Raw genomic sequence first — 13,439 nt, forward strand, 5'->3', positions numbered from 1 at the left:
AAACATAACGCTCTTTCCCTCCTCACCCCCTCCTGTATCCATGGAGCTGTGGAGCTGAGCGCTCCCAAGGTCATCATTCCTCGATAAACAACACTTCTATCGGACTTTGCCGGGAGACTGAGCCTCCTGATTTCATGGTCCCTTGATGTCACCACCTTCACTCATGTCTTTGTTTTGCCCCTATTTAACCCAGAAAATTATTTTATTAGTTTATTAGCAATATTAGAAATTGTGGAGTGCACTATCCATCCATCCATTTTCTTTCACCCTTGTCCCTTAGTGGGGTCGGGAGGTTTGCTGGTGCCTAGCTCCAGCTAACGTTCCAGGCGAGAGGCAGGGTACACCCTTGACAGGTCGCCAGTCTGTCGCAGGGCAACACAGAGACACACAGGACACACAACCATCCACACACACACACTCACACCTAGGGGCAATTTGGAAAGGCCAATTAACCTGACAGTCATGTTTTTGGACTGTGGGAGGAAACCGGAGAACCCGGAGGAAACCCACACATGTACACTATTTAGATCAATATTATACAGTCCAGAAATGGAATCAGAATCAACTTAGTTTATATTACTTTTAACCTAGAAAAGGATTTAGAATTGTGAAGTACTCACTTTAACCCAGAAAAGGAATTAATTAGACACTCTTTAGCTTAGCTTATCAGAAACTGTCGACTACTCACTATTTAGATGCAGAGACCAGAAGCCCAGAGGAAACTTCTGGATCAACATCGTTAGACTATTTGTCAGACTCCTGTTCTCTCAACCCAGAAATGAAATTAGACCAGAGGAAACTTAGCAACCCTGAACAGGAGCTCCTACTTTACATACTTTAGATCAATATTAGATTCCTTCTTTCTTTCTTTCTTTCTTTCTTTCTTTCTTTCTTTCTTTCTTTCTTTCTTTCTTTTTATTTCTTTCTTTCATTTGTTATTTTGTTTGTATTTCCTTTAAATTCACATAAAGCGCTTTGTTCATGTAAAGCCTTGTTGCTGAAAATGTGCTATATAAATAAAATTACCTTAGCTTGGTGGGTGTGTAAGAAAAGTCTGATGACCTGCCAGGTCATCAGACTGCTGCTCACAGTCTGCTGTTAAATCCATCCTTAGCTTTGAATTACTAAAATTATTTCTATTTGCTAGATGCCAGAATGACATCTACCTTTCTGGTCAGAAGAACCACATTGGTTAATTTTCATACTTAAAAGTTTGTAATTGTAGAATAACCCAAAAAGGCTGTTTAGATGCATTAATGGGTTAAAGAAAATGGTTCATTGTTTGATTGATCATTAAGAGCTTTTCTTATGTCTTTTTATACAGATCTCCCACAATGCTGTGTGCGTAAAGAGGACCGGGTTGTCAGTGAGCTCAGCAACCAAAAGGGGAACTCCACTTTAGATCAAGAGGAAAAAGAACAAAAAAGGTTCAAGGAGAAGAAGAAGCGCCTCTGCACCAGTAAAGATGAAGAGCAGCTTGTGCTGAAACAGGAGACTGACATTTTGGTGAATCCCTCTAATGTGCAAACAATCCACAATGAAACAGAACCACAGAGGAACCAACTCATCTCTCATGACTCTCCTGAGAGCCAGGATCAGGAAGGAAGAAATTCTGAAGACCCAAGAAAAAGAAATGACAAGCAGAAACGAAATGAAATATGTCAGAAAACCAAACGTCAGAAAGGTAAAACTGAGAGTTCAAAACAAAAAACACACAAGAAAGTTCACCCAGACCAAACATTATATTCATGTAAAATTTGTGATGAATCCTTTAATCAAGCAAGTTTATTGACAACACACATGAGAACTCACATGGGCAAAAAGCCCTTCACATGTTCAACTTGTGGAAAAAGTTATGGCCACAAGGGTGGATTAATTTATCATATGAAAGTTCACTCAGGTGAGAAACCTTTCTCATGTGTGACCTGTGGAAAAAGTTTCATAACCAAATCTATTTTAGTTGTTCACATGAAGATTCACACAGGTCAGAAGCCTTTCCCATGTGTGACCTGTGGAAAAAGTTTTAAATGTAAACGTTCTTTACTTGATCACATGACGATTCACACAGGTGAAAAGCCTTTCTCGTGTGTGAATTGTGGAAAAGGTTTCATACGCAAATCTCATTTACTGGGTCACATGAGGATTCACACGGATGAGAGGCCTTTTTCATGTTTGAGCTGTGGAAAAAGGTTCATCTTCAAAAGAAGTTTAACTGTTCACACAAGTACTCACACAGCTGAGAGACCTTTCTCTTGTGTGACTTGTGGAAGAAGTTTCAAAGGCAAATCTCAATTACAACAGCATGCAAAGATTCACACATGTGAGAAGCCTTACTCATGTATGAATTGTGGAAAACATTTCACATGCAAATATCTGTTACTTATTCACATGAGAACTCATTCTGGTGAGAAGCCTTTCTCATGTGGGACCTGTGGAAAAGGTTTCTCTCAAAGAAGTCAATTAACTGTTCACATAAGGACTCATACAGGTGAGAAGCCTTTCTCATGTGGGACCTGTGGAAAAGGTTTCTCTCAAAAAGGATATTTAACTCATCACATAAGGACTCATACAGGTGAGAAGCCTTACTCATGTGGGACTTGTGGAAAAAGTTTCTCTCTAAGTAGTATATTAACTATTCACATAAGGACCCATACAGGTGAGAAGCCTTACTCATGTGGGACTTGTGGAAAAAGTTTCTCTCAAAAACATTTAACTGAACACCTGAGGACTCATACAGATGAGAGGCCTTACTCATGCAAGTCTTGTGGAAAGAATTACAAGACCAGAAATGGTTTATCTTATCATATGAGGACACATACAGGTGAAAAGCCTTTCTCATGTGGGACCTGTGGAAAAGGATTCCGTATAAACAGCCAATTAAGGGTTCACTTGAGTGCTCATACAGCAGAGAAGCCTTTCTCATGTGGGATCTGTGGAAAAGGTTGCAGTCAGAAAGGAACTTTAGCTGTTCACATGAGGACTCATACAGGTGAAAAGCCTTTCTCATGCGAGACTTGTGGACTAAGCTTCATTAGGAAATCAGGTTTACGTTCTCACATGAGAGCTCATACAGGTGAGAGGCCTTTCTCATGTGTGACCTGTGGAAAAAGTTTTGCTCAAAAATACAGTTTAACTTGTCACATGATGACTCATACAGGTGAGAAGCCTTTCTCATGTGGGACCTGTGGGAAAAGTTTCTACACAAAAAGCCCTTTAACTTCTCACATGAGAACTCATACAGATGAAAGGCGTTTCTCATGTGGTACTTGCGGAAAACGTTTCCTATATAAATCATCTTTAGATTCTCACATGATGCTTCATACAGGTGTGAAGCCTTTCTTATGTGGAACCTGTGGAAAAGGTTTCCGTCTAAAATCCAGGTTAACTGATCACATGACAACTCATACAGGTGAGAAGCGTTTCTCATGTGGGACCTGTGGAAAAGGTTTCCATTCAAAGGACAGTTTAAATTTTCACATGAAAATTCATACAGATGAAAAGCCTTTCTTATGTGGAACCTGTGGAAAAGGTTTCCGTCTAAAATCCAGGTTAACTGATCACATGACAACTCATACAGATGAAAAGCCTTTCTCATGTAAGTCCTGTGGAAAGAATTACAAGACCAGAAAAGATTTATCTTATCACATGAGGACACACAGGTGAAAAGCCTTTCTCATGCGGTACTTGCGGAAAAGGTTTCCATTATAAATCAGCTTTAGATTATCACAAGATGGCTCATACAGGTGTGAAGCCTTTCTCATGTGAAACATGTGGAAAAAGTTTCCGTCAACAGTGCATGTTAAATGTTCATATGAAAACCCATACAAGTATGACAGGATTCTCAGAAACTAGCCGTTTGAAAGCAGAGTAATTACGGCTGGATGACATTCTTACAATGCAGCGGTTTAGAGAAAATAGCATTTCAAATAGGTTTAGCCATAATACTGCATTTACTTTGGTCTGTTATTTGTGTCTTTCCATTTGAAAGGGTCTTTACGTGAGATAAGTGTTTTAAGAACTTATGGATGCATTTTTAAAATGTTTTTTTCCCAAGTGAAGTTAATTGTATTAATTTCATCTTAAAGGAACAGTGGATTTGATTGCTTTCAGATTTAGACTTATCAAGGTTTGATGTTTTTGTATGTCTTCTATTTTATAGTTATTTGTTCTACTTAAATACTTTTGCTTAGAAGATGTATGTTTGGTGTTACAAATTAAATGCCCATTGAGAATTTTTTTTTAAATTCTAAAATTCAATATATTTTGTTTATTTTCTCTTGAGTTTCTGTTTCAGGTGGGAAATACAGTTGATTTTATGATGGCAACAATGCAGCTATTGCTATGTTTTTCTAAGTTATGATGAAACCTGAGATGTTTTCCTCTTTTGTTAAAACATCTGCATTGACTTTATTCTTGTTGAATTTACTCTAAGCTGAAAAGTTATTTTTTTATCCATTTGTCTTTTTTCATGTGGGTATTTGTTTGAGAAGGTTTTTTATTATTTAGAATATTAGAAAACGTATTGTTGTTATAGCTTAAATTTCACATTAAGATGTTTGTAGCAAAAAGCTGTTTCTATATAATTCTTGGATAATAAAGTTTATTTACCTTAATGATGGTCTTTTTCTTTTTTCAGTTTAGTAGAGGATGGGACCCATGTAAAAGGTCTACCAGTACCTACTTCTTGTCTCTTCCATTTTCTTTATGAATTCATAATTTCTCTCTAACATCTGTTTAAACTAGTTTTACTTCTCTTTTACTCTTGCACTTAAAATTCCTCAGAATATGATTAAATATTCAAATATTTCAAGGGAATCTTTCAGGCGGTTTTCCCTTTTCAGAGAGCCGGCTCTTTGTTTATGATCATCTGCAGCCCCATATATTAACATAGTTGGACAAATAGGAATGTCTTGTATGATAAATCTTTTTTTTAATTGCTCCCTACGTGAAAAGCCTTGTACTTCCTTAATTTTATGTATTTGTTCTGTTGCGAAAGCAAACATCCTTCCTTTTGTACAACATTTTAATCAAACTTTTAACAAGAACAAAGCACTGCAAGTAAATCTACCAAACATACCCATAAATAATAATAATAATTCATCATTAAATATATTTAATATTCAGCCAAATGCTGCTTTTATTCCAGGTGTTGGATATCTTCATGGATTTTTGTAACACACTGCTCCTCACCAGAGTATTGATGAGGGGATGGACTAACCTTACTGTTGCGTTTTTCCCCCTGTATGTTTTCACATAATGGTACGGTCCCATATTCTCACATTTGATTGGTCACAAGGCTGTCATGCTAATCAAAACAAAGTCCATGAGCAATAAGAGCTGAACAGCCAGAGCGGAAAAAATGGGGATCTCTCTTTCTCTTTTACTTTCTCACTCCGTCTCTGTCTCTCTTATGGTGTGCTCCTTGCTTCTTAATGAGCCAAGTACAACTCGCTGTAGCAGAGAGAAAGGGGCGGGGGCATAACCGTATTTATTTAAAGTAATTTGTGAAATAAAACCCACCGTTTTAGGGATTACATGGTTAAGAAACGTGATAATGTTACAAATATCTTTAAAATGTCCTCTTCGGTCATATTTTAGTCCGTTTTCTCGTTAATATGCGAGAGCGATGCGCGCTCCCGCGACAGGGGATGCAATTTTGGGCAGGCATGCGTTTCTGGGCATAACACCGTTCGCGCGGCTTCAAACGTCATATCCTGCTCCAAGCAACAAAAACTTTGATACACGCTTATCAACAAACTGTTAGCTTGTGTTGAAGAAACATTCACAGACCTGAAAGAAATCGACGTCTAGATGGAGGAAGAGATGGAGGGTCAGCGCAGACTGCTGGATTTTACCCGGATACCGAAGATCATCTTACACCGGATAGGTACGAAACACCTTCACGTTTTACTGATATGAAGCGCGAAACTGTAGAAAAGCTGGAGGAAAAGCACGAGACAAACAGGAGGAAACATGTGCGAGACTAGAATGAATGTTTTACAAAATTAAATTAACTGATAGATACGACAGAAGCAGAGCACTGGTTGGTCATCAGGAGGTTCGGGAGGGCAGGTCGATTATAAATATTAGTATAGTTTCAACCAATGGCGTGTAACTGTTGTTTTCCCGAAAGATCCTGGCACGCTTTATACTGAGTGTGTATTGGACGACCTTTAAAATATTTTGGACCTCAGGAACTCAACATCTGCTCCATTTCAGAATTGCTGGCGAGAACAATTTATCTCAAATTGTTGATCTTGTACAAACAGCATTCTTCCCAAGTCATGTTTTGGTTCCATTAGCGCTTTGCACGTACATAGAAGGAAAAGAGTCGAGTCAATTTGACCAGACGGTCCTTATGAAAAAGACATCTCCCTTAAATAGCATTTCGGCTCCAACAGCAGTTCTATCATTAAATGGGCTTCACTGCTCCTTCATTCAATGTATCTGAAATTAGTTCCTGACTAGATATGTTTAAACAATATAATCATGTTTTTGACCAAACAAAATATGTCTTTGATTTATCTTTAATTACATCCTGACCAGTATAAATGACATCAGATTTACCATTAAGATGTTTGGTGGTTTCAGTTCAGTTTTGTCTTGGTGATTCTTTTTGATGAGGAGGTTTTCTAACATATCTTTTATTGATTTTATATATTTTGTACGGTGTCCTTCAGCAGCAAGAATTATGCCTATAAATAAGATATTCTATTATTAATTATCTGAAATATGTTTCAGGCAGTAATTCACAGTAGATATCTTTAATTGAAACCTTCATGAAACAACATGGTAAATCTGATGTCATTTATACTTTTCAGAATTTCATGGAAGATATTTCAAATACATGTTTTGTCTAATCATAGCTTTATTATAGATATCTTAAAATATATCTAGTCAAACTAATTTCAAATATCGGCTACATTTTTGGCAGAAGATGTGGCTGTGTGGAGACGTACAGTCTCCACAGATTTATTTTTTTCTTGATCTGTGGCTTTTCTTGTGCTCACTGTCAGAATCTCAATAGATCCGAGTTTCCTTGGAACAACAAAAATTTTATTAAAATGGGGATTATTGTGGACAATTCACATTTTGGATATTTTTCTTGCATGCCTTCCAAACCGGCCAGCCATTTTTTGGTGTCTGGAAAATAAGAAAGCATCAATAAATTGGCCTTGATTTCCTTAATTTTCGGAATTGGTGATCGGCCACTACTTAAATGTGAACAATATTCATAGTTAGATTGTTTTGTTACCATATCAACAGTCTGATGCTGTGAGTTTAATCTTTGAGTTTGAGCTCTTTGTTCACAAATACAAATTAGTAAACTGCAATTATCAATGACTGCTTTTTAGGTTGATCAAACTAGACGACTTCTCCCAGATTTCACTAAATCTAACACAGAAGCTGTTAGAGGTGCTGATGATTTTAGCAGCAAGAGGGGCCTCCAAGTCAAAGTCTGATCAAGGCCTTAAAGTAGTTTGACTAAAAATTAAAAGTTTTTGGTTTGTGTTTTTGTTCAGATCTCCAACGTTGTTGCATTTGTAAAGAGGAAGGGATTCTAAATGAGTTTAGCCACCAGGAGGGGAACTCCACTTTAAAAGAAGAGGAACCAGAACCTCTGCAGATAAAACAGGAGCAAGAAGAACCAGAACATCAACAGTTCAAAGAGGAAGAGAAGCCACTCTGCATCAGTCAGGATGAGGAGCATCTTGTGCTGAAACAGAAGACTGATGACATTTTGGTGATTCCTTCTAATTTGCAAATAATGCACAATGAAACAGAACCACAGAGGAACCAACTCATTTCTCATGACTCTGCTGAGGATGAAAATCAGGATCAGGAAAGAAGCAAATCTGAAGACCCAAGAAACAGAGATGAGAAGCAGAAACGAGATGAAATATGTCAGAAAACCAAACATCAGAAAGGTAAAACTGAGAGTTCAAAACAAAAAACACACAAGAAAGTTCATCCAGACCAAAAATTATATTCTTGTAAAATTTGTGATGAATCCTTTAATCAGGCAAGTTTATTGACAACACACATGAGAACTCACATGGGCAAAAAGCCCTTCACATGTTCAACTTGTGGAAAAAGTTATGGCCACAAGGGTGGATTAATTTATCATATGAAAGTTCACTCAGGTGAGAAACCTTTCTCATGTGGGACCTGTGGAAAAAGTTTCATAACCAAATCTAATTTAGTTGATCACATGAGGATTCACACAGGTGAAAAACCTTTCTTATGTGTGACCTGTGGCAAAGGTTTCTGCAGTCAAATCAATTTAACTCATCACATGAGGACTCATACAGGTGAGATGCCTTTTTCATGTGGGACCTGCGGAAAAAGTTTCAGAAACAGAAGTGGTTTATCTTGGCACATAACGATGCATACTAATGAGAAGCGTTACTCTTGTGAGACATGTGGTAAAAGGTTCAGTCATAAATACACTTTAACTCGTCACATGATAACTCATACAGATGAGAGACCTTTCTCATGTGGGACCTGTGGAAAAAGTTACAAAATCAAAACTGATTTAATTGGCCACATACAGATACATACGAGTGAGAAGCTTTTCTCTTGTGGGACCTGTGGAAAAAGGTTCAGCCATAAAAGGTATTTAACTTCCCACATGAGGACTCATACAAGAGAGAAACCATTTTCTTGTGGGACTTGTGGAAAAAGTTTCCGTCAAAATGGCAATTTAACTGTTCACATGAGGAGTCACGCAGGCAAGAAGCTTTTCTTATGTGGGACTTGTCAAAAAGGTTTCAGTTATAAGAGCAATTTAACTCGTCACATGAGAACTCATACAGAATGAACAGCATAATCAGACCCTCAAGTACCAAAACACAATATCTCACAGTTTGGAATCAGACTAATTACAGCTGAGTAACATTTCTATAATGTAGCAGTTTAGTGAAGAAAAGCATTTAAAACAGGACATTTATCTAAAACACTAAACTTTCACTTTATTTTGTCAGTTTTTTTCATTTAAAAGGGTTTTTGAGATATTAAGCATTACGAAGATAAGCATGCATTTTAAATGTTTTTTTGTCTACTGAGATATTAATAGTCTGTTTATCTCTTGAAGTAACGATGGATTTGGATTCTTTCAGATTTAGACTTGAAAGCTGTCATTGTATGTCTATTCATTGTACTTATTGTTTTATTTTATTAATTTTGGTCAGAGAATGCACAGTAACTGTTACTGTTGGTGTAAGTATATTCAGATTCAAGTTTTTATTCTGGAGTTGAATCTTAATTCATTTTCATTTCTTTCTCAAGTTTCTGATTCAGGGAGAAAAAAATTGTTGATTGTATGATAGAAACAATTCAGATGTTACTGACTTTTGCAAAGTTATGATGAAACCTGAGATGTTTTCCTTTTTTGTTAAAACATCTGCATTGACTTTATTCTTGTTAAGTTGACTGAACTGAAAAGTCATTTATACCCATGTTAGTTTTTTTGTTTTTTTATCTGTAACACAGTATTTGTTCGAGAAGGTTTTTATTTTTCTGTGTTGATGTAGATTCAGATAGAAATGTGACTAGCAAAAACTGTTTCTATATCATTCTTATACAAAAGGTTTTTTTTAACCATAATGATGGTCTTAGTCTTTTTTTGGTTCAGTCGTGGATTTTGACCCATGTAAAAGTTTCTGCTTCTTGAGTCTTTTCTCTCATCATTTCTGCCAAGCATCTGTCTTTTTAACCTGTCTGTCACTAGAGGACCCAAATTTGGGTCCTCTCGTGACAGGGGTGTCAAACTCCAGTCCTCAAGGGCCGCTGTCCTGCAACTTTTAGATGTGCCTCTGCTGCACCACACCTGAAAAGAATAACTAGGTCATTAGCAAGGCTCAGGAGAACCAATCTACACAGGGAGGAGGTAATTAAGCCATTTCATTCCACTGTTTTTTACCTGTGGCACATCTAAACACTGCAGGACAGCGGCCCTTGAGGACTGGAGTTTGACACCCCTGTCATTGTGAATGACAACCTGAGACCAACAGGTTAAGCCAGTATTTTTCTTAACTTTTCACTCACAGTTGCTTATTTCTAGGGAATCATTCATAAATCTAGGTCCTATCTTAAGAACTGACCATTTTTATGGAGGCCCAAATATCAAGCTGCAAAAAGTAATGGAGTCAAAACATGGCAGCGCTACAAACCTGTAACCATAGAGCATGGGCTTCTACTAGAAAGACGAGACCAGGAGAGGACCATCGTCCTACACCTGTCTCTCTTCCAACAACTTGAGGCCTGTGGGCCCAGACTGGACCATGCAATTATATTCAGACTTCCAGAACGAAGACCACGGGCAGCAGAATATTTAGTTAACAGTTGACAGAGATAGGAGGATGTAATGCTCTGTATGCCAGCACAAGAACTTTAAAACAAATTCTGTCAGAACAACAACTGGATCTCCTGCAGGAGGAAGCAGCGACCAGCAGAGATGGCAGAGCTCCATGGAGAGGGTTGAGGCAACAAAAGAAGAAAAATAAAAGCTGTTGTCTCTCAATGAATAAAGTCTCTTTTTTATACTCACTCCACAAATTATTTGTACACACTGTAGTTTGTATGGTTTCCGTGAAAATAACATGTTAGTATATAAATATTTCATTGACACATAACATTGTAGATTACCAATGAAGGTAAGCAAAAGTGAATTCATTATTCAGAAAACCAAACATTTTGACATTATTATCGGGGTTGCTGAAGCCCAAAATACAATTCATGTAAACACCGTTTATCTGACCTGGAGAATCTTCAGTGTGAGAAAGTGTCCAAATCCTGTAACTTTACTTAGTGATAAATACGACTGAGTTTAAACTTTTAGGCCCCCGATCAATTCCTAGTGACCAAAATGTGAAAACATGGAAGGTTTGATTAAATCTACAGCCAGTCAGATTAGAAGGAATAAAGCTTTATTTGTTCTCAGTACAACTTGAACATCAGATGACTCATAATTAAACGTATTGAGAAGTTAAAAACTACAGATTGTTAATGCACTTCAACTCTGTAAGAATGTCAGCCACGGTTTTTTAAAATTATAAATGTTCTATTGGGTTCATGTGATCCCTGAAGGTGAAGGTCTCTGGACATCCTGGAGGTAAACACTGACCAGCAGTCAGAAAGAGGGACACTGATGAGACATCCTACAACTCAGAGGCTGCAGGAAGAACCACGATGGTCTGCAGGGGCAGATTACCAACATCTGAAAACACACTGGAATATATTATGAATGTGCAGCGCCAACACGCAGTTCTGACACTATTAAATTATTTCCAACACCCTGACTAACATTAGTGCATATTCGGCACTGTATTACAAGTTTTATAGCAGTTTAATACAAAGTCATCCTTAGCTCGTCTGCCCACGCCCTCGGCCAATCAGTGAACAGGAGCGAAGCTTGCGTCATCCAGCAAACCAGGGTCGGTTCCGAAGCAGGACCCAAACAGCGGGGCCAGACCGGAAAAATAGTAGGTGGAAAAGCTCCGAAAGTGAGCCGAGCTGAGCCGAAACGAGCCGGTGGAAAAGGGGCACAGGTTCTGACTCAGTCACGTGGTACGGCTTGCTGACGTGGCTTTAAACGTCACATCCTGCTCCATGAACAAAAGCCTAAATATCTTCCTGGTTTCCTCGACACACACCCCGAAGCTTTGGCACAGAAAGCACATCGCTAGTTTTAGGTAAATATGTGAGTATTTGCTGTAAAATGTCTTTAGTTCAGCCTCAGAGAGAGTTTATCAACGAGCTGTTAACTCCTGCTGAAGAAACATTCACAGAGTTGGAAGAAATCAACGTCAAGATGGAGGAAAAGATGGAGGATCAGCGCAGACTGCTAGATTTTACCCGGACACCGAAGATCATCTTACACAGGATAGGTACGAAACACCTTCACGTTTTACTGATGAAGCGCAAAAAAGGGGAGAAAAGCTGGGCGACAGATTAAATAGGGTTTCCACCTTTCATAAATCAACATAAGGGGCGCTTCCCTCGGCGCGTCGCTCTGCTCTCATGTTGTGGGACGTCCACTGCAGTGATACACATTATTTTGTGGCGGTGGTTTTTGTTTTTAAAATGTGGTACATAGGGCAACCATTCATGCAAAGTTGGCTAGAGTACCCCAAAATTGTACTCCAATCAGAGTAGTATACCTTAAAAACACGTTTACTTAAGCAAGTGTAAAAAGTATTTGGTAAACTACTCAAGTACTGAGTAACTGATAATAACACCTGATTTAATTGTCAAAATGTGTCCTCAGACATCCAAAAGTATAAAAGTTATGTGAATATTCTGGTACTGTAAAGAGTATTACAAAAATATTTATAGAAATAAGGAGTTAGGTTTGGAGGCTGGTTCTGGACCAGATTTACCACGAGGGCCAAGGTAGTCAGTGTTTTTCCATGGCAACATTTGAAAACGAATGGGGGGGGAAACAGAGAAATATTTCATCATTTGATATATTAAGTGAGCCAAAGAGCCTCTTTTGTCTCCAGAGATCCAGATTGCAGATCCCTGGCAGATGGAAAGTGTGATTATAGCAGCTAAAAGTGCAGCACTATAATTTTTAATTTGTTGTTAAAGTAAAATTGTGAAGGTTAAAAGGTAAGGTAATTTTATTCATATAGCACATTTTTAGCTACAAGGCAATTCAAAGTGCTTTACATGAATTAAAAGGAAATGCAAACAAAATAAACCAAAGGAAAGAGCAAAAGAAGAAAGTGAATCTAATATTGATCTAAAGTATGTAAACTAGGAGATCCTGTTCAGGGTTGCTAAGTTTCCTCTGGTCTAATTTCATTTCTGGGTTGGGAGAACAGGAGTCTGGAAAACAATGTTGATCCAGAAGTTTCCTCTGGGCTTCTGGTCTCTGCACCTAAATACTAAATACAGTTTCTGATAAGATAAGCTAAAGAGTGACTAATTAATTCCTTTTCTGGTTAAAACTGAGTACTTCACAGTTTCTAAATGATGTTGATGTAGTATTGCTCTAAATTAAGTCCTTTTCTGGGTTAAAAGTAATATAAAACTTAAGTAGTGTCTGTTCCTGTCGAGGGTTTCTGGATTCTAAGTTTGTAGTTATTCTAATTCTGATTCCATTTCTGGGCTGTATAATATTGATCTAAATAGTGCAGACTCCACAATTTCTGATATTAATAATAACAAAAATAATAATAATCCTTTTCTGGGTTAAATAGGCAGTACTCCACAGTTTCTAACAAAATAAGCTAACAGGGTCTGAAAATAACACAGGAGGGAGGATGTAGACGTAAAGGAGTGTATCTGTAAGTATGAGGAGTGTGTGCAAAATTTGTCCATGACTTCGAACAGCTTGCTCAGTTTGTGCTTGATGAGATGTTATAGTCAAAGCAAGTCCTTGAGTCCAGCCATGTGATTCCATGGATATCAGTTGGGAGAGGAGCTTGTTTACA

General features: G+C 37.8%; 2 protein-coding genes across 3 annotated transcripts in view; both read left to right on the forward strand.

The window, feature by feature from the left end:
• The window catches only part of LOC106938880 (oocyte zinc finger protein XlCOF6-like), a 10,102-nt gene extending 5,489 nt beyond the window's left edge, over window positions 1–4,613 (forward strand). The window contains exons 2-3 of one of the 2 annotated variants that reach the window (XM_015021070.1): window positions 1,325–3,277; window positions 3,696–4,613. In XM_015021070.1, the coding sequence (XP_014876556.1) occupies window positions 1,325–3,277; window positions 3,696–3,871 (2,129 nt within the window). In that variant the 3' untranslated portion in view covers window positions 3,872–4,613. The other variant, XM_015021069.1, reaches the window with a different exon arrangement.
• An 873-nt stretch (window positions 4,614–5,486) lies between these two features.
• Window positions 5,487–9,603, forward strand: LOC106938883 (zinc finger protein OZF-like). The gene is made up of 2 exons (XM_015021074.1): window positions 5,487–5,887; window positions 7,524–9,603. The coding sequence occupies exons 1-2, from the start codon at window positions 5,812–5,814 to the stop codon at window positions 8,819–8,821; spliced, it is 1,374 nt and encodes a 457-aa protein (XP_014876560.1). The 5' UTR covers window positions 5,487–5,811; the 3' UTR covers window positions 8,822–9,603.
• The last annotated feature ends 3,836 nt before the right edge of the window (window positions 9,604–13,439 follow it).

This window comes from Poecilia latipinna, unplaced genomic scaffold, assembly GCF_001443285.1.
Source record: "Poecilia latipinna isolate Pla-1442-1.1 unplaced genomic scaffold, P_latipinna-1.0 Scaffold2720, whole genome shotgun sequence".
Taxonomy (NCBI): Eukaryota; Metazoa; Chordata; class Actinopteri; order Cyprinodontiformes; family Poeciliidae; genus Poecilia; species Poecilia latipinna.